The 24026-nt window shown below is 45.6% G+C and overlaps 1 protein-coding gene across 5 annotated transcripts in view; it reads left to right on the top strand.

Moving 5' to 3' along the window:
* LOC141074369 (uncharacterized) overlaps window positions 1–24026 on the top strand; it is a 130930-nt gene that overhangs the window by 19741 nt on the left and 87163 nt on the right. For all 5 annotated transcript variants that reach the window (XM_073562025.1, XM_073562028.1, XM_073562024.1 and 2 more), the window contains 4 exons: window positions 4694–4765; window positions 12424–12591; window positions 12884–13084; window positions 17454–17522. In XM_073562025.1, the coding sequence (XP_073418126.1) occupies window positions 4694–4765; window positions 12424–12591; window positions 12884–13084; window positions 17454–17522 (510 nt within the window). The remainder of the gene's footprint in view (window positions 1–4693; window positions 4766–12423; window positions 12592–12883; window positions 13085–17453; window positions 17523–24026) is intronic.

Raw genomic sequence — 24026 nt, 5'->3', positions numbered from 1 at the left:
GGTCCTTTCAGACACCCAACCATACACACACATATAGTTTGGGCATTCAGACACATGCCCCTGGGTGGATTTGTAGGTGACTGGCTCCGCCCCTCTCACCAAGCCACCTGAAAGCATTCCCTGATACACTGCAGCAAACCCTCAGCAGTACCACTGCTAATCAACACATATGTAAGTCGCAAAAAAGATGGCGAGTGTGTTACATAAGGGGAATATGAAGCTCAACAAAAGGATGATTCATAGGCAATAATGATGTATAACAAAATAATTTTATTAGAAAACAATTAAAAACATATACCAAGATATGGGGAAAGAAGGGGGTGGGCTAGAGGCTCACCGCCATGATCATGAATCGACATGCGTGTCCAGTCAACAGACAGTACAATATAAGGGGGATGATGTGTCTGCTATAAAATATCTAATCAATAACATGTCATAATGACATAGACAATTAAGGAAAAAATTCTTTAACAGATAAGACCCTCATCTACACCTAATGATAATAATAGCACCTGTGTACCCTGGATAATCATATAACAGAAAAATTTTTTTTTTTCCAATGGTGAAATTACCTCCAAGGGATAGCACAGAAGTACCGCTGTCAGCTGGGGGCTGCACGTCTGCCCCGACGCGCGTTTCGGTCTCCTTCCTCAGGGGGCCTCAGCAGTACCACTGCTAATCAACACATGTTCCAGCTTCCATCCCAGGGCCACCCACCCTGGGATACCTAACGGTCATTTACCATCTATCTCCATAACCACAATGGATATGCCTGTGTGCATGACCCATACAGCGCCCCCTAGCTGTCACAGCAGTCACTGCATCACATGAGGTACAACAAAAGGCCAAGATGTGGTACAAAAAGCTGGCCGTGCACATCGTACAAATGGCAATGCTCAACGCTTTCCTGCTGTCACGATGTGCAGGCCAGACCACTACGTCGTACCTTCAGTTCCAGGAGGTAGAGGTTAAGGCCCTGATATTTGGCACTCAGGAAGGAGTGGGCCCCAGTACTTCCGGAACTGAAGGTGCTCATATCGTTCCAGGTCAGCATTTCCCGGGGGGAGGTCTCGCAAACTGGAAAAAAATGTAAGTCGCAAAAAAGATGGCGAGTGTGTTACATAAGGGGAATATGCAAGGACACCATTTATCAATGCGACACCTGCCCCAACAAACCTGGCCTGTGTATGAAAGATTGCTTCAAATTGTACCGCACCTCAATACACTACTAATTTACTTAAAATTTACATAACAGGGAACAGTAGATTAGTTCCAAAAAGGGGGCACTTGTTGGGCATTGCCACTGTTTAGACACATCTAGATAAGTTCTTTGGGGGTCTAGTTTCCAAAATGGGGCCACTTGTGGGGGGTTTCTACTGCTTAGGCACATCAAGGGCTCTGCAAACTGAACATGACACCCGCAGACCATTCCATCAAAGTCTGCATTCCTAAACGTCACTACTTCCCTTCCAAGCCCCGACGTGTGCCGAAACAGTGGTTCCCCCCCTCATATGGGGTGCCAGCATACTCAGGACAAACTAGACAACAACTTTTGTGATCCAATTTATCCTCTTACCCTTGGGAAAATAAAAAATTGGGGCTAAAAAATCATTTCTGTGGAAAACCAAAATGTTTTGTTTTTTTTTCACTGCCGGGCATTATAAACTTTAGTGAAACACTTGGGGGTTCAAAGTTCTCTCCACATATCTAGATAATTTCCTTAGGGGGTCTAGTTTCCAAAATGGGGTCACTTGCAGGGGGTTTCCACTGTTTAGGCACATCAGGGGCTCTCCAAACACGACATGGCGTCCAATCTCAATTCCAGCCAATTTTGATTTGAAAAAGTCAAACGGCGCACCTTCCTTTCCGAGTTCTGCCATGCACGAGTGGTTCCCCCCACATATGGGGTATCAGTGTCCTCAGGATAAATTGGACAGCAACTTTTGTTGTCCAATTCCTCCTGTTACCCTTGGGAAAATAAAAAATTGGGGGCTTAAAAATCATTTTTGTGGGAAAAAAAGTTTTTTTTTATTTCACGGCTGGGCATTATAAGCTTTAGTGAAACACTTGGAGGTTCAAGGTTCTCACCATACATCTAGAGAAGTTCAACTGTTAAGGCACATCAGGGGCTCTGCAAACACGACATGACGCCCACAGACCATTCCATCAAAGTCTGCATTCCAAAACATCACTACTTCCCTTCTGAGCCCTGACGTGTGCTCAAACAGTAGTTCCCCCTTATATGGGGTACCAGCGTACTCACGACAACTTTTGGGGTCCAATTTCTCCTGGTACCCTTGGGAATATAAAAAATTTGGGGCTAAAAAATATTTTTTGTGGAAAAATAAATGTTTTTTTTTCACGGCCAGGCATTATAAACTTTAGTGAAACACTTGGGGGTTCAAAGTTCTCACCACACATCTAGATAAGTTCCTTACGGGGTCTAGTTTCCAAAATGGTGTCACTTGTGGGGGGTTTCCACTGTTTAGGCACATCAGCAGCTCTCCAAACGCGACATGGTGTCCTATCTCAATACCAGCCAATTTTGGCTTGAAAAAGTCAAACGGCGCTCCTTCCCTTTCGAGCTCTGCTATGCGCCCTAACAGTGGTTTCCCCCCACATATGGGGTATCAGCGTACTCAGGACAAATCGGACAACAACTTTTGGGGAACAATTTCTCCTGTTACCCTTGGGAAAATAAAAAATTGGGGACTAAAAGATCATGCTTGTGGAAAAAATTATTTTTTATTTTCACAGCTCTGCATTATAAACTTCTGTGAAGCACTTGGGGGTTCAAAGTGCTCACTACACATCTAGATTAGCTGCTTGGAGGTCTAGTTTCCAAAATGGGGTCACTTGTGGGGGTTTTCCACTGTTTAGGCACATCAGGGGCTCTCCGAACACGACATGGCGCTCAATTTTAATTCCAGTCAATTTTAGTTTGAAAACGTGAAATGGTGCTCCTTCCCTTCCGAGCCCTGCCATGTACCTAAACAGTGGTTTTCCCCTACATACCGGATATCGACGTACTCAGGAGAAATTGGACAACAACTTTATCTGTCCATTTTCTCCTTTTATCCTTGTGAAAATAAAAAAATTGTCTCTAAAAGTTCATTTTTGTGACTAAACAGTTAAATGTTCATTTTTTCCTTCCACGTTGCTTCTGCTCCTGTGAAGCCCCTGAAGGGTTAATAAACTTCTTGAATGTGGTTTTGAGCACCTTGAGGGGTGCAGTTCTTAGAATGGTGTCAGTTTAAGTATTTTCTATCATATAGACCCCTCAGAGTGACTTCAAATGTGAAGTGGTCCCTAAAAAAATGTAAATTTTGTTGTAAAAATGAGAAATCGCTGGTCAACTTTTAACCCTTATAACTTCCCAATAACAAAAAAAAAATTATTTCCAAAATTGTGCAAATGTAAAGTAGACATGTGGGAAATGTTATTTATTAACTATTTTGTGTACCATATCTCTCTGTTTTAAGGGCATAAAAATTCAAAGTTTGAAAATTGCAAAATTTTCCATATTTTTGCCAAATTTCCATTTTTTTCACAAATAAACACAAGTCATATAGAAGAAATTTTACCACTAATATGAAGGACAATATGTCACGAGAAAATAATCTCAGAATCACCAGGATCCGTTATAGCGTTCCAGAGTTATTACCTCATAAAGGGACAGTGGTCAGAATTGTAAAAATTGGCCCGGTCATTAACGTGCAAACCACCCTTGGGGGTAAAGTAAAGGGGTTAAAGAATAAAGACTTGAAGGTTTAACCCCTCCCTGCCTTGTGATTATTGCACAGTGGCAGAGATGCACTTGAAAAGGATTTTCGGTGAAAACAAGATATTATCTATTGATAGGATTTTTGGGGTTTGTCTGCTGGACTCATGTTGACTGACAAGATGGGCCAGTTTTGTCTCCATTAGGATGGATTGTCGTGTTCGACCACCGCTCTATTCAATTCCTTTCTTTCCAATTGGGCGCTGCGCTCAGCTTTATCTGGCAGCTCCATGGAGGATTAATGGATCAGTGGTCAGACATCCAACCTACCATTTTATTTTGAAATAGAGATAAAAATTTCCTGTTCTGCAGATCGGTGCGGGTCCCAGTTGTCGGACGCCAACAATCAATAAGTTACCACCTATTCTGAGGATCCTGCGGATTCCTTATAATTTGTTTTATCTGAAGAGCCCTTTTAATGCAAACCACGGTGATTGTACATCCCAGTTATGGGGGCGCACAGTAGATGTGTAGGAGCCGCCTGTGTTTTACAGTCTACTCTCCACTATAATGGGAATAACACCTAGGAGATATCTGCATGTAGACACCTCAGTCCAACACTTCTACATAGAACTTTATGAGCACCAACTGTCATTTCCTCTCTCAGTAATGGAAAAATCGGTGTTCACTAAATACAAATGTTACCTGGGAAGTGAGAATTTCAAGAATAAAAATTCAGCCCAGGAGGAGAAAGAAGCGGATTTCTCTGATAAAATATATTGCAAGGCTTCCCTACTATTGATTTATGGAAAAAAAATGTAAAATCACGGGCACTCTTTAATAATTAATTGAAAAATCTGTGATAACGAATGTAAGAGGAGGTATATAAGTAATAATACAAGTAATAATACAGTTGTGATCATTTTATACATGAGGGTAAATATATCAACACTTATGTTTTTTTCCTTACAGGAGAGTAGAGACAGAAAGTTTATATCTGTGTCTGATCTGGAGGAAAAGTCCCATGTAGGAGCCAACATGCAGGTAACGAGAGCTGATTACTGATGGGGTCTCTGCTGTTATTGTCATTGTGTAACGTGGTATTAGAGAAGAGCGAAGAGTGTGACCTCTGTCCTCCTACAGACTCCCCTGTCCTCTACAGTCACCTCTGTCCTCCTAGAGACTCCTCTGTCCTCTACAGTCACCTCTGTCCTCCTAGAGACTCCTCTGTCCTCTACAGTCACCTCTGTCCTCCTAGAGACTCCTCTGTCCTCTACAGTCACCTCTGTCCTTCTAGAGACTCCTCTGTCCTCTACAGTCACCTCTGTCCTCCTAGAGACTCCTCTGTCCTCTACAGTCACCTCTGTCCTCCTAGAGACTCCTCTGTCCTCTACAGTCACCTCTGTCCTTCTAGAGACTCCTCTGTCCTCTACAGTCACCTCTGTCCTCCTAGAGACTCCTCTGTCCTCTACAGTCACCTCTGTCCTCCTAGAGACTCCCCTGTCCTCTACAGTCACCTCTGTCCTCCTAGAGACTCCTCTGTCCTCTACAGTCACTTCTGTCCTCCTAGAGACTCCCCTGTCCTCTACAGTCACCTCCGTCCACCTACAGACTCCCCTGTCTACAGTCACCTCTGTCCTCCTAGAGACTCCCCTGTATACAGTCACCTCTGTCCTCCTAGAGACTCCTCTGTCCTCTACAGTCACCTCTGTCCTCCTAGAGACTCCCCTGTCTACAGTCACCTCTGCCCTCCTAGAGACTCCCCTGTCCTCTACAGTCACCTCTGTCCTCCTAGAGACTCCTCTGTCCTCTACAGTCACTTCTGTCCTCCTAGAGACTCCCCTGTCCTCTACAGTCACCTCTGTCCTCCTAGAGACTCCTCTGTCCTCTACAGTCACTTCTGTCCTCCTAGAGACTCCCCTGTCCTCTACAGTCACCTCCGTCCACCTACAGACTCCCCTGTCCTCTACAGTCACCTCTGTCCTCCTAGAGACTCCCCTGTCTACAGTCACCTCTGTCCTCCTAGAGACTCCTCTGTCCTCTACAGTCACCTCTGTCCTCCTAGAGACTCCCCTGTCTACAGTCACCTCTGCCCTCCTAGAGACTCCCCTGTCCTCTACAGTCACCTCTGTCCTCCTAGAGACTCCTCTGTCCTCTACAGTCACTTCTGTCCTCCTAGAGACTCCCCTGTCCTCTACAGTCACCTCTGCCCTCCTAGAGACTCCCCTGTCCTCTACAGTCACCTCTGTCCTCCTAGAGACTCCTCTGTCCTCTACAGTCACTTCTGTCCTCCTAGAGACTCCCCTGTCCTCTACAGTCACCTCCGTCCACCTACAGACTCCCCTGTCCTCTACAGTCACCTCTGTCCTCCTAGAGACTCCTCTGTCCTCTACAGTCACCTCTGTCCTCCTAGAGACTCCTCTGTCCTCTACAGTCACCTCTGTCCTCCTAGAGACTCCTCTGTCCTCTACAGTCACCTCTGTCCTTCTAGAGACTCCTCTGTCCTCTACAGTCACCTCTGTCCTCCTAGAGACTCCTCTGTCCTCTACAGTCACCTCTGTCCTCCTAGAGACTCCTCTGTCCTCTACAGTCACCTCTGTCCTTCTAGAGACTCCTCTGTCCTCTACAGTCACCTCTGTCCTCCTAGAGACTCCTCTGTCCTCTACAGTCACCTCTGTCCTCCTAGAGACTCCCCTGTCCTCTACAGTCACCTCTGTCCTCCTAGAGACTCCTCTGTCCTCTACAGTCACCTCTGTCCTCCTAGAGACTCCTCTGTCCTCTACAGTCACTTCTGTCCTCCTAGAGACTCCCCTGTCCTCTACAGTCACCTCCGTCCACCTACAGACTCCCCTGTCCTCTACAGTCACCTCTGTACTCCTAGAGACTCCCCTGTCTACAGTCACCCCTGTCCTCCTAGAGACTCCTCTGTCCTCTACAGTCACCTCTGTCCTCCTAGAGACTCCCCTGTCTACAGTCACCTCTGCCCTCCTAGAGACTCCCCTGTCCTCTACAGTCACCTCTGTCCTCCTAGAGACTCCTCTGTGTCTCCTAGAGACTCCCCTGTCCTCTACAGTCACCTCTGCCCTCCTAGAGACTCCCCTGTCCTCTACAGTCACCTCTGTCCTCCTAGAGACTCCTCTGTCCTCTACAGTCACTTCTGTCCTCCTAGAGACTCCCCTGTCCTCTACAGTCACCTCCGTCCACCTACAGACTCCCCTGTCCTCTACAGTCACCTCTGTCCTCCTAGAGACTCCTCTGTCCTCTACAGTCACCTCTGTCCTCCTAGAGACTCCCCTGTCTACAGTCACCTCCGTCCACCTACAGACTCCCCTGTCCTCTACAGTCACCTCTGTCCTCCTAGAGACTCCCCTGTCCTCTACAGTCACCTCTGTCCTCCTAGAGACTCCTCTGTCCTCTACAGTCACCTCTGTCCTCCTAGAGACTCCCCTGTCCTCTACAGTCACCTCTGTCCTCCTAGAGACTCCCCTGTCCTCTACAGTCACCTCTGTCCTCCTAGAGACTCCCCTGTCCTCTACAGTCACCTCTGTCCTCCTAGAGACTCCCCTGTCCTCTACAGTCACCTCTGTCCTCCTAGAGACTCCTTTGTCCTCTACAGTCACTTCTGTCCTCCTAGAGACTCCCCTGTCCTCTACAGTCACCTCCGTCCACCTACAGACTCCCCTGTCCTCTACAGTCACCTCTGTCCTCCTAGAGACTCCTCTGTCCTCTACAGTCACTTCTGTCCTCCTAGAGACTCCCCTGTCCTCTACAGTCACCTCTGTCCTCCTAGAGACTCCCCTGTCCTCTACAGTCACCTCTGTCCTCCTAGAGACTCCTTTGTCCTCTACAGTCACTTCTGTCCTCCTAGAGACTCCCCTGTCCTCTACAGTCACCTCCGTCCACCTACAGACTCCCCTGTCCTCTACAGTCACTTCTGTCCTCCTAGAGACTCCTTTGTCCTCTACAGTCACTTCTGTCCTCCTAGAGACTCCCCTGTCCTCTACAGTCACCTCCGTCCACCTACAGACTCCCCTGTCCTCTACAGTCACCTCTGTCCTCCTAGAGACTCCCCTGTCCTCTACAGTCACCTCCGTCCACCTACAGACTCCCCTGTCCTCTACAGTCACCTCTGTCCTCCTAGAGACTCCTCTGTCCTCTACAGTCACCTCTGTCCTCCTAGAGACTCCCCTGTCTACAGTCACCTCTGTCCTCCTAGAGACTCCTCTGTCCTCTACAGTAACCTCTGTCCTCCTAGAGACTCCCCTGTCCTCTACAGTCACTTCTGTCCTCCTAGAGACTCCCCTGTCCTCTACAGTCACCTCCGTCCACCTAGAGACTCCCCTGTCCTCTACAGTCACCTCTGTCCTCCTAGAGACTCCTCTGTCCTCTACAGTCACCTCTGTCCTCCTAGAGACTCCCCTGTCTACAGTCACCTCTGTCCTCCTAGAGACTCCTCTGTCCTCTACAGTAACCTCTGTCCTCCTAGAGACTCCCCTGTCCTCTACAGTCACTTCTGTCCTCCTAGAGACTCCCCTGTCCTCTACAGTCACCTCCGTCCACCTAGAGACTCCCCTGTCCTCTACAGTCACCTCTGTCCTCCTAGAGACTCCTCTGTCCTCTACAGTCACCTCTGTCCTCCTAGAGACTCCCCTGTCTACAGTCACCTCTGTCCTCCTAGAGACTCCTCTGTCCTCTACAGTCACCTCTGTCCTCCTAGAGACTCCCCTGTCCTCTACAGTCACCTCTGTCCTCCTAGAGACTCCCCTGTCCTCTACAGTCACCTCTGTCCTAGAGACTCCCCTGTCCTCTACAGTCACCTCTGTCCTCCTAGAGACTCCTTTGTCCTCTACAGTCACTTCTGTCCTCCTAGAGACTCCCCTGTCCTCTACAGTCACCTCCGTCCACCTACAGACTCCCCTGTCCTCTACAGTCACCTCTGTCCTCCTAGAGACTCCTCTGTCCTCTACAGTCACTTCTGTCCTCCTAGAGACTCCCCTGTCCTCTACAGTCACCTCTGTCCTCCTAGAGACTCCCCTGTCTACAGTCACCTCTGTCCTCCTAGAGACTCCTCTGTCCTCTACAGTCACCTCTGTCCTCCTAGAGACTCCCCTGTCCTCTACAGTCACCTCTGTCCTCCTAGAGACTCCCCTGTCCTCTACAGTCACCTCTGTCCTAGAGACTCCCCTGTCCTCTACAGTCACCTCTGTCCTCCTAGAGACTCCTTTGTCCTCTACAGTCACTTCTGTCCTCCTAGAGACTCCCCTGTCCTCTACAGTCACCTCCGTCCACCTACAGACTCCCCTGTCCTCTACAGTCACCTCTGTCCTCCTAGAGACTCCTCTGTCCTCTACAGTCACTTCTGTCCTCCTAGAGACTCCCCTGTCCTCTACAGTCACCTCTGTCCTCCTAGAGACTCCCCTGTCCTCTACAGTCACCTCTGTCCTCCTAGAGACTCCTTTGTCCTCTACAGTCACTTCTGTCCTCCTAGAGATTCCCCTGTCCTCTACAGTCACCTCCGTCCACCTACAGACTCCCCTGTCCTCTACAGTCACCTCTATCCTCCTAGAGACTCCCCTGTCCTCTACAGTCACCTCTGTCCTCCTAGAGACTCCTCTGTCCTCTACAGTCACTTCTGTCCTCCTAGAGACTCCCCTGTCCTCTACAGTCACCTCTGCCCTCCTAGAAACTCCCTTGTCCTCTACAGTCACTTCTGTCCTCCTAGAGACTCCCCTGTCCTCTACAGTCACCTCTGTCCTCCTAGAGACTCTTCTGTCCTCTACAGTCACTTCTGTCCTCCTAGACTCCCCTGGCCTCTACAGTCACCTCTGCCCTCCTAGAGACTCCCCTGTCCTCTACAGTCACCTCTGTCCTCCAAAAGACTCCCCTGTCTACAATCACCTCTGTCCTCCTAGAGACTCCTCTCCTAGAGACTCCTCTATTCTCCTCCTCCATACTCCTCTGTCCTCTCCTTACTTCTCTTTCCTCTCCAGACTCCTCTGCCTTCCTCCTCTATTCTCTAGATTACTCTGTCCTCTCCAGACTCCTCTATCCTCCTCCTTCATACTCCTTTGTTTTCCTCCTCCAAACTCTTCTGTCTTCCTCTCCACTCATCTGTCCCCTTCTTCCAGACTCCTCTGTCTTCCTCCTGCAGACTACTCTGTCTTCCTCCTGCAGACTCCTCTGTCTTCCTCCTCCAGACTCCTCTGTCCTCCTCCTGTGGCACTAGCGGTGGATACCACGTTCCTCCAGGCCACACAGCGCCACCACCCACCAACGACCGCTTTCCACACACTACCAAAGCTGTCACCTTCCAATAGCTGATATAAATATATTAATCTCATGTGTGAGATTGACCTTTCCAGGGATTCCACTTTATAATACACATATACTGAGGATATTATACTGATGTCCATCCTTCTAATTTTCTGCCCAGATCTCCAGATCTTTTGTGGACATTTTGGCCCATATTTTTCTTATGAGTGGTGCTTCATTCAAATATTCAATGATTCTTTGAACATGAGCAGTCTTGTGTACTGATGAAGGCTTATTGTCATAGCCGAAACATCTAATACTTGTGACTGCAAATAAAATCCTTCACATATCGCAAAAGTTGAGTGCCAAAAATTTTTTCAATTAAATCACATTTACCGGCCACATGTTTGTAATTTCAGTAGTGATGAGAGTCCGCCTAATTTACAGGTGTGTGTCTCCAGAAGAACGGGCTGGGCGTAATGTACTGATCACTACAGTGTACTGGTCACTACAACGTACTGGTCACTACAACGGCAGTTTGCAACTTTCACTCATCAACATTCATTGCTGCTTGGTTCTGGAAAACACCTATGGAGTCAAAATCGTCATTACACCTGTAGATAAATTCCCAAAGGGGTATAATTTCCAAAATGGGGTCACTTGAGGGGGGATTATGCATTTTTAGCACTTAGAGGCTCTTTATATGGAATCCGAAAACTAGTCTAGGAAAATCTGTGCTCCAGGAGGCAAATAGCGCTCCGTTCCTCCCGAGTCTGTCCGTATGGCAAAGCAGTACTGTACAGCCACATATGGGGTATGTCTACATTCAGCAGAAAATGTGGGACACATTCTGGTGCCATTTTTACCCATTTCCCAGTGTGAAAATGTAAAACATGGGCCGAACACACAATCTTGGTGGTAAAAATGTAAATTATTTTTTCTTCACTGCCCAATGGCATAAAATTCTGTGACACACCTGTGGTGTCAATATGATCACTGCACCCCTAGATGAATTCATTGAGAGGTTTATTTTGTAAAATGGGGTCACTTATGGGGGATTCTGCTATTCTGGCACCTCAGGGGCTCTGCCAATGTAACATGGCACCCTCAAACAAGTGCAGCAAAATCTGCACTGTAATATGGCGCTGCTTCCCTTCTAAACTTTGCACTGTGCCTCAAAAGTAGTTTTGGATGACATATGGGGTATCGGCATATTCAGGAGAAATTGCAGAACAAATTGTGTGGAGCAATTTCTCTTGTTACCCTTATGAAAATGCTACATTTAGAGCTAAAAAAGATTTAACTGAGAAAAATTTGATTTTTTTATTTTCACGGCTTAACGTTATAAAGTTCTGTGAAGCACCTGTGGGTTCAAGGTGCTCAATACACATCTAGATAAGTTCTCTAAGGAGTCCAGTTTCCAAAATGGGGTCACTTCTGGGGGGTTTCCTCTGTTTAGGCAAATCAGGGGCTCTCCAAACGCAACATGGTGCCCGCTAATTATTCCAGCAAATTTTACATTCATAAGGTGAAATGGCGCTCCTTTCCTTCCGAGCCCAAACAGTAGATTCTCCCCACATATGTGGTATCGGCATGCTCAGGAGAAATTGCACAATAAAATGTATGGTCCATTTTCTCCTGTTACCCTTGTGAAAGTTAAAAATAAAAAATATGGTAGGTCTAAAGGAAAATTTTCCACATTCTAAAAATTCCTGTGAAGCACCTAAAGAGTTAATAAACTTCTTGAATGTGGTTTCGAGTACATTGAGGGCTGCAGTTTTTTAGACTGGTGTCACTTTGGGGTATTTTCTGTCAGATAGGCCCCTAAAAGTGACTTCAAATGTGAGGTGGTCCGTAAAGAAAAATGGTTTTGTAAATTTTGAAGGAAAAATGAGAAATCGCTGATCAACTGTTAACCCTTATAACTTTCTAACAAAAAAAAATATGTTTCAAAAATTTGTGCTGGTGTAATTTTTTTTTGCGATATGACTCTCTGATTTAAGGGTATGAGAATTAAACGTTTGAAAATTGCGAAATTTTCAGCAAATTTTCATTTTTTTCACAAATAAGCACAAGTCATATCAAAGAAATTTTACCACTAACATGAAGGGCAATATGTCACGAGAAAACAATGTCAGAATTAATGGGATGCATTGAAGCTCCAGAGTTATTACCTCATAAAGGGACAGTGGTCAGAATTGTAAAAATTGGCCCGGTCAGGAAGTTGAAAGCAGGCTTCGGGGAGAAGGGGTTACTGGCCAATGTGAACATGCGTTTATATGTTGTACACTGACGCATGCCTGCAGCTTTGTTTTCTATAGCTGTGTAGTTTTGTTCTTTCTTTTTTTTTTTTTAACAAGGGGGTCCTGCAATGTAGAGGGTCCACTCCATCTCATATCACCTTCATGCAGTTTGTAGCCTCCTCAGTCTTCTCTTCACTTTTCTTGCAGAATTATGTCCCCTGTCCTCCTGTCTATAGAAGCACGGGGAGTACCGACCCCAGTCTAGCGGAGTCCGGCGTTGGGGCAGAAGGCTCGTGCTGGCCAACCCCCAGTGAAAGTTTGCAAAATTTTAATTACTCAGAAGAAAGGATCAGTAACTGTGAAAACCCATCGATGGTGAGTGCCTTGGAAATGAATCTAAACGCACCCTGGGCCCTGAAGTAAATGATGTTACTGTGTCCCGAGGAATTGCTGTTATTATATCGGCCCGATCAGTAACGATATTTACACAGCGGAAAAGAAATAAAATGCAAACATGATGTGTTTTCGTGGCAGAAATCCAGAGAGTCTTGCTGCAGATTTGTGGCGAGAGTTGCTGCGGATCTGCAGGCGGTTTAGCCCCTTTGTTACTTATTGTCACCTGTCTTGTTCTGCATCATCCACCATTGCGCCTCTTTCCTCATTGCAGCCTGCAGTCTCCTCCAGCTTCTCAACACTTTTCTTGAAGAATTTTCTTCCCCGTCGCCATCTCGATGGAAACAACAAGGGTGGCATCGAGTCCATTCTGATGGAGCTAGGCTTTGCGACAGAAGGTTCAAGTACAGTAACCCACAGTGACACTATTTGTAACACAGAAGAACAGAACGATAGCTCTGAAAGTCCAAGTAAGGTGAGTGACAGAGGGTGAAATCTGGGATCGGAGTCGTCAGCTAATACTGAGAACACAGGGAGAGAGTCATTGACTGTACAGAATATATTATTACCACAATGACTCTTGGGATCGCAATCTATTGGGTTAGATGGGTGTGAAGACACGGGGTCAGCGGGTGCTCTAGTCTGCTGGCTTGAGACCGCATGGACAAGGGATCATCCCACCGAATGCCCGCTCTCCTTTTACCATGGGTGTAATGCTACTCAGATAACACATTGTGATGGTAAAACAGTGTGGCAATGCAAAGTAGGCAAATAACACATAGAACAGTCCCAGCAAAATGGTGCAAATTACAAAGTCTCACCCCTCCGCTGACATGTCGGGATTAAAACCAGTTGCGACTACCCCACCTGAGGCATTCACAGAGAGTAAGCAACGACAAGCTTAAGAAGCTGACAGTCCATTGAGGTACAAGGCCAGGTGACTGATGGGTCCCAATCCTGACTACCCCAAACTTATCCATGAGTTCAGTGATGGTCAGTGGAGTAGATCTGTATTCTTCCAGCTGGGGCTGTGGTCCCCTAAGCTGGCATCCTGTAAAATGTCAAATCTATGTCCCTTGTGGTGGAGCCATGATGTCCTGGCTGCTGTCCTGTAGAGTATTCCTGGCTGTGGTTTTGTAAAGAGTTTCTGGTTCTTTGGATCTCTTAGCTGATCTGTTATAGAGGCCTATCCCACTTATGTGGCTCACAACTATTGTCCTTCAAGCCAGGATCCAGAGGTCAAGAGGAAGATGTGATGAGATTAACTCACATTGTTTGACTATTTAATCAATCTGCATAGTTTTTATCCCTCTAAATGTGATGGATATATGGTATATCCCTTAATTGATAGTGAGTCTTTATGAGATGGGGTGATAAGTAGCGCCCAATTTTGTCAAAACATAGACATAGGGAAGAGTAGGAAATTAGTCATCATGTATTATTTGAAGTCTAACTGGCAAGTGCTGGGCCTCATGCCCCAATTTTGATATCTTCCCCCCAAGGGTAACTGGCACTCTGGCAAAGTTATGTTAAAAACACACTCAGTGGCTAAAAAATAAACTAATTTCTGTGAAAACTCACAGCCTTTTATGATAAATGATCAGTGCATTCTGGCACAATCAGATCACATACAGACTCGGCACAAAAGTAGACATTGTAGGAAGGGAACAAATCCCAGAACCAAAATATTTCAGACCTCAGACCCTATAATTAAGACCCCAGTATAGACTACAAAATAAATTTGGACCTTGGGAGGGTCAGGGTTGAGATCTGCCACATGACCCTTAGACATCAGGGGAAACAGTTCTCCTCAATGTGTACTATGGTTCTTCTCTGGCCCTTCCTCAGGCGCCCGAAATAGGAGCTCAGCTGCAGTACTGATGTCTCCTGTGTACTGAACTCTGTATACCTCTGATTTCTCTTTTGTATACTGGTCTCTGTGTATGGCTGATTTCTCTCCTTTCTCCTGTATACCAGAATCTGTATATCTTTGATCTATTCCCTGTGTAACGTCCTACTTAGTGCCACGTCCTCCAGGTGAGGGATCCAGCCAATTTCCAGGCAGATAGAGAACACCTTTCCAGAACTCCCTGTGAGTATATGACTTCCCTGGCCGTCTCACAGTGCTGATTTCCACTTTCTTTCCCTTCCAGCACCTCACAGTCAGTGTCCCAGGCCAGCTTCCGCGGATCCTGTCGGATAACGTGACCCAAAGCGTTTCCTTGATCCTTTTTGGCTGCCTTTCCAGAGAAGATAACTGTGGTAGTTGGCTGTGGCCCCTAAAGTTGCCACAGCTGTCGGCTTTCTAGCTGAGCCCTGTTGTACACTTTCACTAGGCTAAGGGGCCGAGACCCTTCTGCGACCTGGATTTTCCCCCACCTGACGTCCGTCAGGGTGGAACGAGCCCCACGGGGAGCACTCTCCACCCAAGCCTCTGGGAGAACCCCTTTCCCCTTCAGGGAGCTTCCTTCAGTCCTTCTGTCCGTGCCAGTACTTCTTCCAGCAGCCACTTCTGACAGGGAGCTGCTGCAGACGTCCTCTCACTTCCTGAGACTGTTCTCACTTCCCTCTAGCTCCACCCACCTTCTAACACTTTTTCCTAGCCAGCAGGGATTAGGAGCACCTGCTGCCCTAGTGTATGATGGATGCAGTGTTGTGTCAGAGCCAGGTCAGGTGTCTCCATCTTACCTGAAAGGTGGGATACCACACCTCTGGCTGAGGTGCAGTACCTCTGTAGCGACTGGACCCTCAGGGGCATCACAGAAGCTTGCTGAAAGCCTTGCAGAGAAGGTAAAACAGGTAATAAACCAATTTGGACTCCCTCATTTTTCTTTAAGAGTAAGGGTCTAAATTCCTGGCTATCCATCGATCATCCTTTTGATTGATGGCAACAATATGTCTGCCATTGCACAAGCATTACAGCATACAGCTTTCCATGGTGACCAGCACAACAGAGGCCCAGTTGGTTCATTGTCATCACATCGCTGCGACGGTTGTCATGGACATTGTGATAGTTGTCATTTCCACTGTGACACTAAGCCTCATCCCCTGCCTGTGGTAAAGGTATATGCCTGTCCATATCCACAAGCTGCTCCTCTTCCCATTCCTTCAAATTCTAGAGCATGTAACATAGACCTTAAAGGTCCCCAACAGACAAGGGTGGCATTAAACATGTGCAAAATGTACAAGTGTAAGCGGGAACCATCATAGCATATATATATATATATATATATATATATATATATATATATAATCATAGAATGGTAGAGTTGGAAGGGACCTCCTGGGCCATCTGGTCCAACCCCCTGCGCAAAAGCAGGATTTGCTAAATCATCCCAGACAGATGTCTGTCCAGCCTTTGTTTGAAGACTTCCATTGAAGGAGAACTCACCACCTCTCGTGGCCGCCTGTTCCACTCATTGATCACTCTAACTGTCAAAGTTTTTTCTAATATCTAATCTGTGTCTCCTCCCATTCAGTTTCATCCCATTGCTCCTAGTCTTTGCTTGTGCAAATGAGAATAAAGATGATCCTTCTACAATGTGACAGCCCTTGAGATATTTGTAGAGTTATTAAGTCTCCTCTCAGTCTTCTCTTCTGCAAGCTAAACATTCCCAAATTCTGCAACCTTTCCTCATAAGACAGGGTTTGCAGACCGGTCACCATTCTGGTCGCTCTTTTCTGAACTTGCTCCAGTTTGTTGATGTCTTTTTTAAAATGTGGCGCCCAAAACTGGACACAATATTCCAGATGAGGTCTGACCAAAGAGGAGTAGAGGGCAATAATGACTTCACGTGATCTAGACTGTATGCTTCTGTTAATACATCCTAGAATTGCATTTGCCTTTTTTGCTGCTGCATCACACTGTTGACTCATATTCAGTCTGTGATCTATTAGTATACCCAAGTCTTTTTCACATGTGCTGTCACTTAGCCCTATTCCTCCCATTCTGTATATGCTTTTTTCATTTTTATTGCCCAGATGTAGTACTTTGCATTTTTCCCTGTTAAAAACCATTCTGTTAGTTGCTGCCCACTGCTCCAGTTTATTTATATCTTTTTGAATCCTCTTTTTTCTATAGTATTAGCTATCCCTCCTAGCTTTGTGTCATATATATAATCACCTTAATGCATATCAATTGAATCATACAAAAAGAGAAAAGGGATATATGCACAAACTAAAGGATCACCAAATATTAACACATTTTTATTAGAGAGCAAAAAAGAATCTTTAAAAACACTTAAAAAGTGTCCAGACAAATGGACTACAAAAGTTGAGCCACATTATAAAGTGCAATAATCATAGTCCCACGCATATCGACACCTAATGTGTCTTCTTCAAGGTAAGTTAACCTCTGGGCAGTGAGCTCATCTATAAATGCTAATGATAATCAAATTAATAATCATTAAATTCATACCAGCTGGTCAGCAGTAAGACGGGAGAGTACGGTCCCATGCTCGGTGTCCCATATACTGCACATGCGTGTGACGTAATATCCGGATGGAAGATACACACTAAACATGTAGAGATGGTTCATTGCGCATGCGCCACACAAATTACAGGCAGAGGTGAGCATCGGCCAATGAAAATAAAGCCCCACATTCACTGTACTGCGCAGGTTCGTGAAGTAATATACTGGAAGTCTAATTCACATGTAGAGACGATTTATTGCACGTGCGCCAATATGTAATAATGCAACTTCACATGTGCTAAGGTCCCCCGGATAAGCAAAGACATATAAAGCATAAGACGGAACCTGAATAAAGCGCATGCGCTCGAGCACATATAGGGTGACAGACCATTAGAGTCCTGCTGACAATCGGCTTGTTGGTCTCTTTCTGTAGATGCCACAAATGGAACAATTGTGTCTGGAGGAGCCTGCAGAGTCAGAAGACAAAGAGAAGAAGGAATCGGTAAGAGACGCTACATTCATGATTACCCCATCCTCCTTCATTATGATGAGATGCCCTGGTATCAATGAGTCTATTGCCCTCGCCCCACCATATACCCTGCACTCTACACCCTACACTACATCCCCACACTCTGTAATCCATTCCATAGAGATCACATCTGTGAGTTAGTGACCGGTGTCACATGTAGGGGTCGCTGTGTGTTCCCCTCAGGATGCGCACGAAGGTGTACTGAGGCCATGAGAGTGCATTGCAGTCACAGGCGTAGCTGTGGTTGTAATGCAAAATAAAAGTGAGTATAGGTCTTGACATGCTGGTTGTTCAAGGCAGATATAGGGAAAACTGTTGTGAGTTCATTTTCTGGTCCACCAATTGTGAGTTCTCCTTCCAAACTCCCTCTGGTGGTAACAGGAGGTAGTGAGGCTGATTTAATCAGTAGACATCTGCCACCTGATAATGAGGATGACGATTGGACCTCAGGAATCTTAGACTGGATTTAAGACATACGACGCCCTAGTCTGGTGCTGGTGATTGCTTCTGGCTTTTCAGGTTTTGGTTTTCAGCTCTGTTCCAGTCTTCTCAAGCTATGTTTTTCTGCTAATGTTCACACTTGATTTTGTTGGTCTATTCAGTTTTTTGTGTGTTCAGCCAGCCCCGGCTGGGGCTGTGCTGAATTTCCACTCTTATTTTTCTGTATTTGCCAATTTGCTTTTTAGTCCCTTATTAGATTGGCCTCTTTTTGCTCTGTCTCAGAATATTACAGACTGCTGATATAGTGGGAGAAGTCTAGTGACTTCAGGGTTAATTTCGCTATCAGAAGTGTTGGACATTATTTTTGTAGGGTTTTTGGCAGATTGCAGACAGTGTCTTTCTTTCCTATCCTTTATAGTTAGTTTGGGCCCCATCGTTTGCTCAGCCTATTTTCCTGCCTGTGTTTGTGTTTTCATCTTGTTTCACCGTCAATACATGTGTGGGGGCTGTCTATTCCTTTGGGGTCTGCTCTGGGGCAGTTATTTTTCCCCTTTTCTTGCTTTAGGTTTATTTAGTCCTCCGGCAGTGACGAGGCGTCTAGATTCATCGTAGGCATGCTCCACTGCTACTGTTAGTTGTGTGGTTAGGATCAGGGACCTGCAATCTGCATAGTTACCAACCTCTCTGGTTTTCTGGGACTTAGCTTTTTGTTGTCCTCCTCGGTTACCCATTCATAGCAGAAAACCTGCTCTGGGCTTTTGCGTTTTGAAACAGACTACAGGATGTTAGTGGTGCAGTCCGTTTCATTCCCAGCCCGGATTGTCCATGTGGCCTGTGCCCACAGATTCCTGTTAAAAGTCCTGCAGTAAAGGGTTTGGGTGTGTCAGGGTCAGTGTCAGTCTGGTGTTTGCAAGAGTGCAGAGCAGAAGGCTCTGCAGAGCTCCACCTGTGTGAGGTAATGCAGGCAAGCAGAGCCAAACAGCAAAGGGAGATGAAAGGCCTGTTACCCACAGTGTACAGGGCAGTGCAGTTGCCCACGGTAAGGGGTCTCAGAGGTGGACTGTTTTGTGCCCGATGGTAAACCGGAGGAGGACTGGCGTGTTTAGTGACTGTAATCTTGAGGATATGTGCCCGGCTGCAAACCGGAGGTGGACTGTCTTGTTCCCAGGTGCGATCCAGAGGTGGACTGTCCTGTTTCGCAGCTGCGATTCGGAAGATATTGTGTTCTGTGTTTTGCTGTGAGTAAGCATTAATGAGACTTTTGTTTGGAACTTTGCTGTGTCACTGCCTCATCACTTCTCAGTGTGGATACCGCTACACTACGCGTTGTATTCTGCACTCTACACCCTACACTACATCCCCGCACTCTGTACTCCATTCCATTATATCGAGACTACATCGTATTCGCACTCTCTACCCTGGAACTACACTCTGCTGTCTATATTTGGAGCTCAATACTCCTCTACTGTATACCCTGCACTCTCCAAAGGCACAGTGCATGAGGGGTAAGATAGATGACTTCAGCCATCGGAAAGCAGCAGTCAGATTAAAAGCAGAGAACATGGAGCAGCTAACATCTACAGTGGGTACGGAAAGTATTCAGACCCCTTTAAATTTTTCACTCTTTGTTTCATTGCAGCCATTTGAAAAGTTCAAAAAAGTTTATTTTTTTTCTCATTAATGTACACTCTGCTCCCCATCTTGACTGAAAACAGGTCAAGGAAATTCTTATCCTCTCTTGCTGACAACTTTATCTTCCAAAAGGTAAGGGAGAAAACAAGGGGAACTGCTACCTTGGATCTGATCCTTATAAACAGGGAGGAAATGGTTGAGGAGGTAAAAGTGGCTGGGACCCTAGGAGGTAGCGACCATGCTATTTTAGAGTTTTGGATAACTAGAGGCAGAAGACCTGTGAAGACTCAGACGTCAAGGTTAGATTTCAGAAAGGCAGATTTTAAGGGATTCAGAAAGAGAATTGGAGGGATCCAATGGCTGGATATCCTTAAAGACAAAAATGTCCAGGAAGGATGGGAAATCTTGAAAAATGAAATTCTCAAAGCACAGTTGTTAACAATTCCGAAAAGAGGGAAGAATAGGAAGCATTTAAGGAAACCAGGATGGATGAACACAGAACTTAAGCACATGCTAAAAAGGAAGAAAAAAATGTTTATAAAATGGAAAGAGGGAGGCATATCTAAAGAAGAATATAATGCTGTCTGCAGAACCTGCAGGGCACAAATCAGATTACCTAAAGCTGAAAATGAATTGAGGCTTGCAAGAGATGTCAAAAGCAATAATAAAGGATTTTGGGGATATGTCAAAAGTAAAAGAAAAGTCAAAGATGCTATAGGATTTTTACAGGATGAAAATGATGAAATGGTAAGACAGGATGTTGAGAAGGCTGAACTTTTAAATTCTTATTTTGCATCTGTTTTCTCTCAGAAAGGAAATGTAACATCAACTGTTATTCACTGTCCTATTAAGGGAATAGAAGAATCCAGGATATCTATAAACAGAAAGATAGTGAGGAAACACTTAGCTAACCTAAATGAATTCAAGTCTCCAGGTCCAGATGAATTATACCCCAGAGTACTGAAGGAGATAGCAGAAGAAATTTTTGAACCCCTCTCCATAATCTTTGAAAATTCTTGGAGAACAGGAGAAGTGCCGGAAGACTGGAGAAGAGCAAATGTTGTTCTTATCTTCAAAAAGGGGAAGAAGGTGGACCCAGGCAACTATAGGCCGGTGAGTCTGACTTCTATACCAGGAAAGATCTTTGAACAAATTATTAAACAACATGTATGTCAATACCTGGATAAGAATGAAGTGATTAAACAGAGTCAGCATGGGTTTGTAACTAATAAGTCATGTCAGACTAACTTAATTTCCTTCTATGACGGTATCACTGATTGGGTGGATCAAGGAAATGCTGTAGATATAGTATATCTTGACTTCAGCAAAGCATTTGACAAAGTCTCTCATACAATCCTTATTGAAAAAATGACTAAGTATGGAATGGACAAGGCAACTGTTAGGTGGATTCATAACTGGCTTAGTGATCGGACCCAAAGAGTGGTCGTAAATGGCTGCACATCCAGTTGGAAGAATGTCTCAAGTGGGGTACCACAGGGCTCTGTCCTGGGCCCTGTATTGTTCAACATCCTTATCAACGATTTAGATGAAGGAATTGAAGGTAAACTGATTAAATTTGCTGATGACACACAAAGCTAGGAGGGATAGCTAATACTAGAGAAGAGAGAGAGAGGATTCAAAAAGATTTAAATAAACTGGAGAAGTGGGCAGCAACTAACAGAATGGTTTTTAACAGGGAGAAATGCAAAGTACTACATCTGGGCAATAAAATTGAAAAAAGCATATATAGAATGGGAGGAATAGGGCTAAGTGACAGCACATGTGAAAAAGACTTGGGTATACTAATAGATCACAGACTGAATATGAGTCAACAGTGTGATGCAGCAGCAAAAAAGGCAAATGCAATTCTAGGATGTATTAACAGAAGCATACAGTCTAGATCACGTGAAGTCATTATTTCCCTCTACTCCTCTTTGGTCAGACCTCATCTGGAATATTGTGTCCAGTTTTGGGCACCGCATTTTAAAAAAGACATCAACAAACTGGAGCAAGTTCAGAAAAGAGCGACCAGAATGGTGACCGGTCTGAAAACCCTGTCTTATGAGGAAAGGTTGCAGGATTTGGGAATGTTTAGTTTGCAAAAGAGAAGACTGAGAGGAGACTTAATAGCTGTCTACAAATATCTAAAGGGCTGTCACATTGTAGAAGGATCAACTTTATTCTCATTTGCACAAGGAAAGACTAGAAGCAATGGGATGAAACTGAATGGGAGGAGACACAGATTAGATATTAGAAAAAACTTTTTGACAGTTAGAGTGATCAATGAGTGGAACAGGCTGCCACGAGAAGTGGTGAGTTCTCCTTCAATGGAAGTCTTCAAACAGAGGCTGGACAGACATCTGACTGGGATGATTTAGCGAATCCTGCTTTGAGCAGGGGGTTGGACCAGATGGCCCAGGAGGTCCCTTCCAACTCTACGATTCTATGATTCTATGAAAAAAAACAGAAATGTATAAATTTTTGAAAATTTATTAAAAAAGAAAATCTGAAATGTCACATGGTCATAAGTATTCAGACCCTTTGCTCAGACACTCATATTTAAGTCACATGCGGTCCATTTCCTTGTGATCCTCCTTGAGATGGTTCTACTCCTTCATTGGAGTCCAGCTGTGTGTAATTAAACTGATAGGACTTGATTTGTAAAGGCGCACACCTGTCTATATAAGACCTCACAGCTCACAGTGCATATCAGACCAAATGAGAATCATGAGGTCAAAGGAACTGGCCAAGGAGCTCAGAGACAGAATTGTGGCAAGGCACAGATCTGGCCAATGTTACAAAAGAATTTCTGCAGTACTCAAGGTTCCTAAGAGCACAGTGGCCTCCATAATCCTTAAATGAATGAAGTTTGGAACCACCAGAAGTCTTCCTAGACCTGGCCGTCCAGCCAAACTGAGTGAGCAATCATGGGAGAAGAGCCTTGGTGAGAGAGGTAAAGAAGAACCCCATGATCATTGTGGCTGAGCTCCAGAGATGCAGTAGGGAGATGGGAGAAGGTCCCACAAAGTCAACTATCACTGCAGCCCTCCACCAGTCAGGCCTTTATGGCAGAGTGGCCCAACGGAAGCCTCTCCTCAGTGCCAGACATATGAAAGCCCGCATAGAGTTTGCTAAAAAACACATGAAGGACTCCCAGACTATGAGAAATAAGATTCTCTGGTCTGATGAGACGAAGATAGAATTATCACCAAAAAGTTCTAAGTGGTAAGTGTGGAGAAAACCAGGCACTGCTCATCATCTGCCCAATACAATCTCCACAGTGAAACATGGTGGTGGCAGCATCATGCTATGGGGGTGTTTTTCAGCTGCAGGGACAGGACGACTGGTTACAATTGAAGGAAACATGAACGCGGCCAAGTACAGAGATATCCTGGATGAAAACCTCTTCCAGAGTGCTCTGGACCTCAGACTTGGCCGAAGGTTCACCTTCCAACAAGACAATGACCCTAAGCACACAGCTAAAATAACAAAGGAGTGGCTTCAGAACAACTCTGTGACCATTCTTGACTGGCCCAGCCAGAGCCCTGACCTAAACCCAATGGAGCATCTCTGGAGAGACCTGAAAATGGCTGTCCACCAACGTTCACCATCCAACCTGACGGAACTGGAGAGGATCTGCAAGGAAGAATGACAGAGGATCCCCAAATGCAGGGGTGAAAAACTTGTGGCATCATTCCCAAGAAGACTCATGGCTGTGCTTGCTCAAAAGGTGCATCTACTCAATACTGGGCAAAGGGTCTGAATACTTATGACCATGTGATATCTCAGTTTTTCTTTTTCAATAAATTTGCAAAAATTTCTACATTTCTGTTTTTTTCAGTCAAGATGGGGTGCAGAATGTACAATAATGAGAAAAAAATGAACTTTTTTGAATTTACCAAATGGCTGCAATGAAACAGAGTGAAAAATGTTAAGGGGTGTTATGGGTAGCAAGAGTACCGGGGGATCCCTAGGGCAAGCTGGCCAGGTGGTGCCGACCCCTATACAGGGACCGTTAGGAGCTGGCCCGAAGGCGTCGAATACCGTGACAGCTGGTACCAAGAGGGGCGGCTCAGGAACGGGAAAGACAGACAAGGCCAAGGGTCAGGAGAGACCGGAGTCAGGAGAGACCGGAGTCAGGAGTGACCGGAGTCAGGAGTGACCGGAGTCAGGAGTGACCGGAGTCAGGAGCGACAGGAGTCAGGAGCGACAGGAGTCAGGAGCGACAGGAGTCAGGAGCGACAGGAGTCAGGAGTGACTGGAGTCAGAAGTGACCAGACGGGGCCAGAGTACCGTAAGAAAGGCACACGATAATCAGGCGCCTCCATAAGGAAGGAGCCGCCTGATATACCCTGTGCAGGAGCTTGATTGGTGCTCGCCCCACAGGGGTGGTGCAGAAGGGGT

The sequence above is a fragment of the Dendrobates tinctorius genome, unplaced genomic scaffold (assembly GCF_039654945.1).
Source record: "Dendrobates tinctorius isolate UK_male_01 unplaced genomic scaffold, ASM3965494v1 ptg000332l, whole genome shotgun sequence".
Taxonomy (NCBI): Eukaryota; Metazoa; Chordata; class Amphibia; order Anura; family Dendrobatidae; genus Dendrobates; species Dendrobates tinctorius.
Note: the sequence above shows the minus strand (reverse complement) of the source record. Positions and strands in the feature narration are given on the sequence as shown.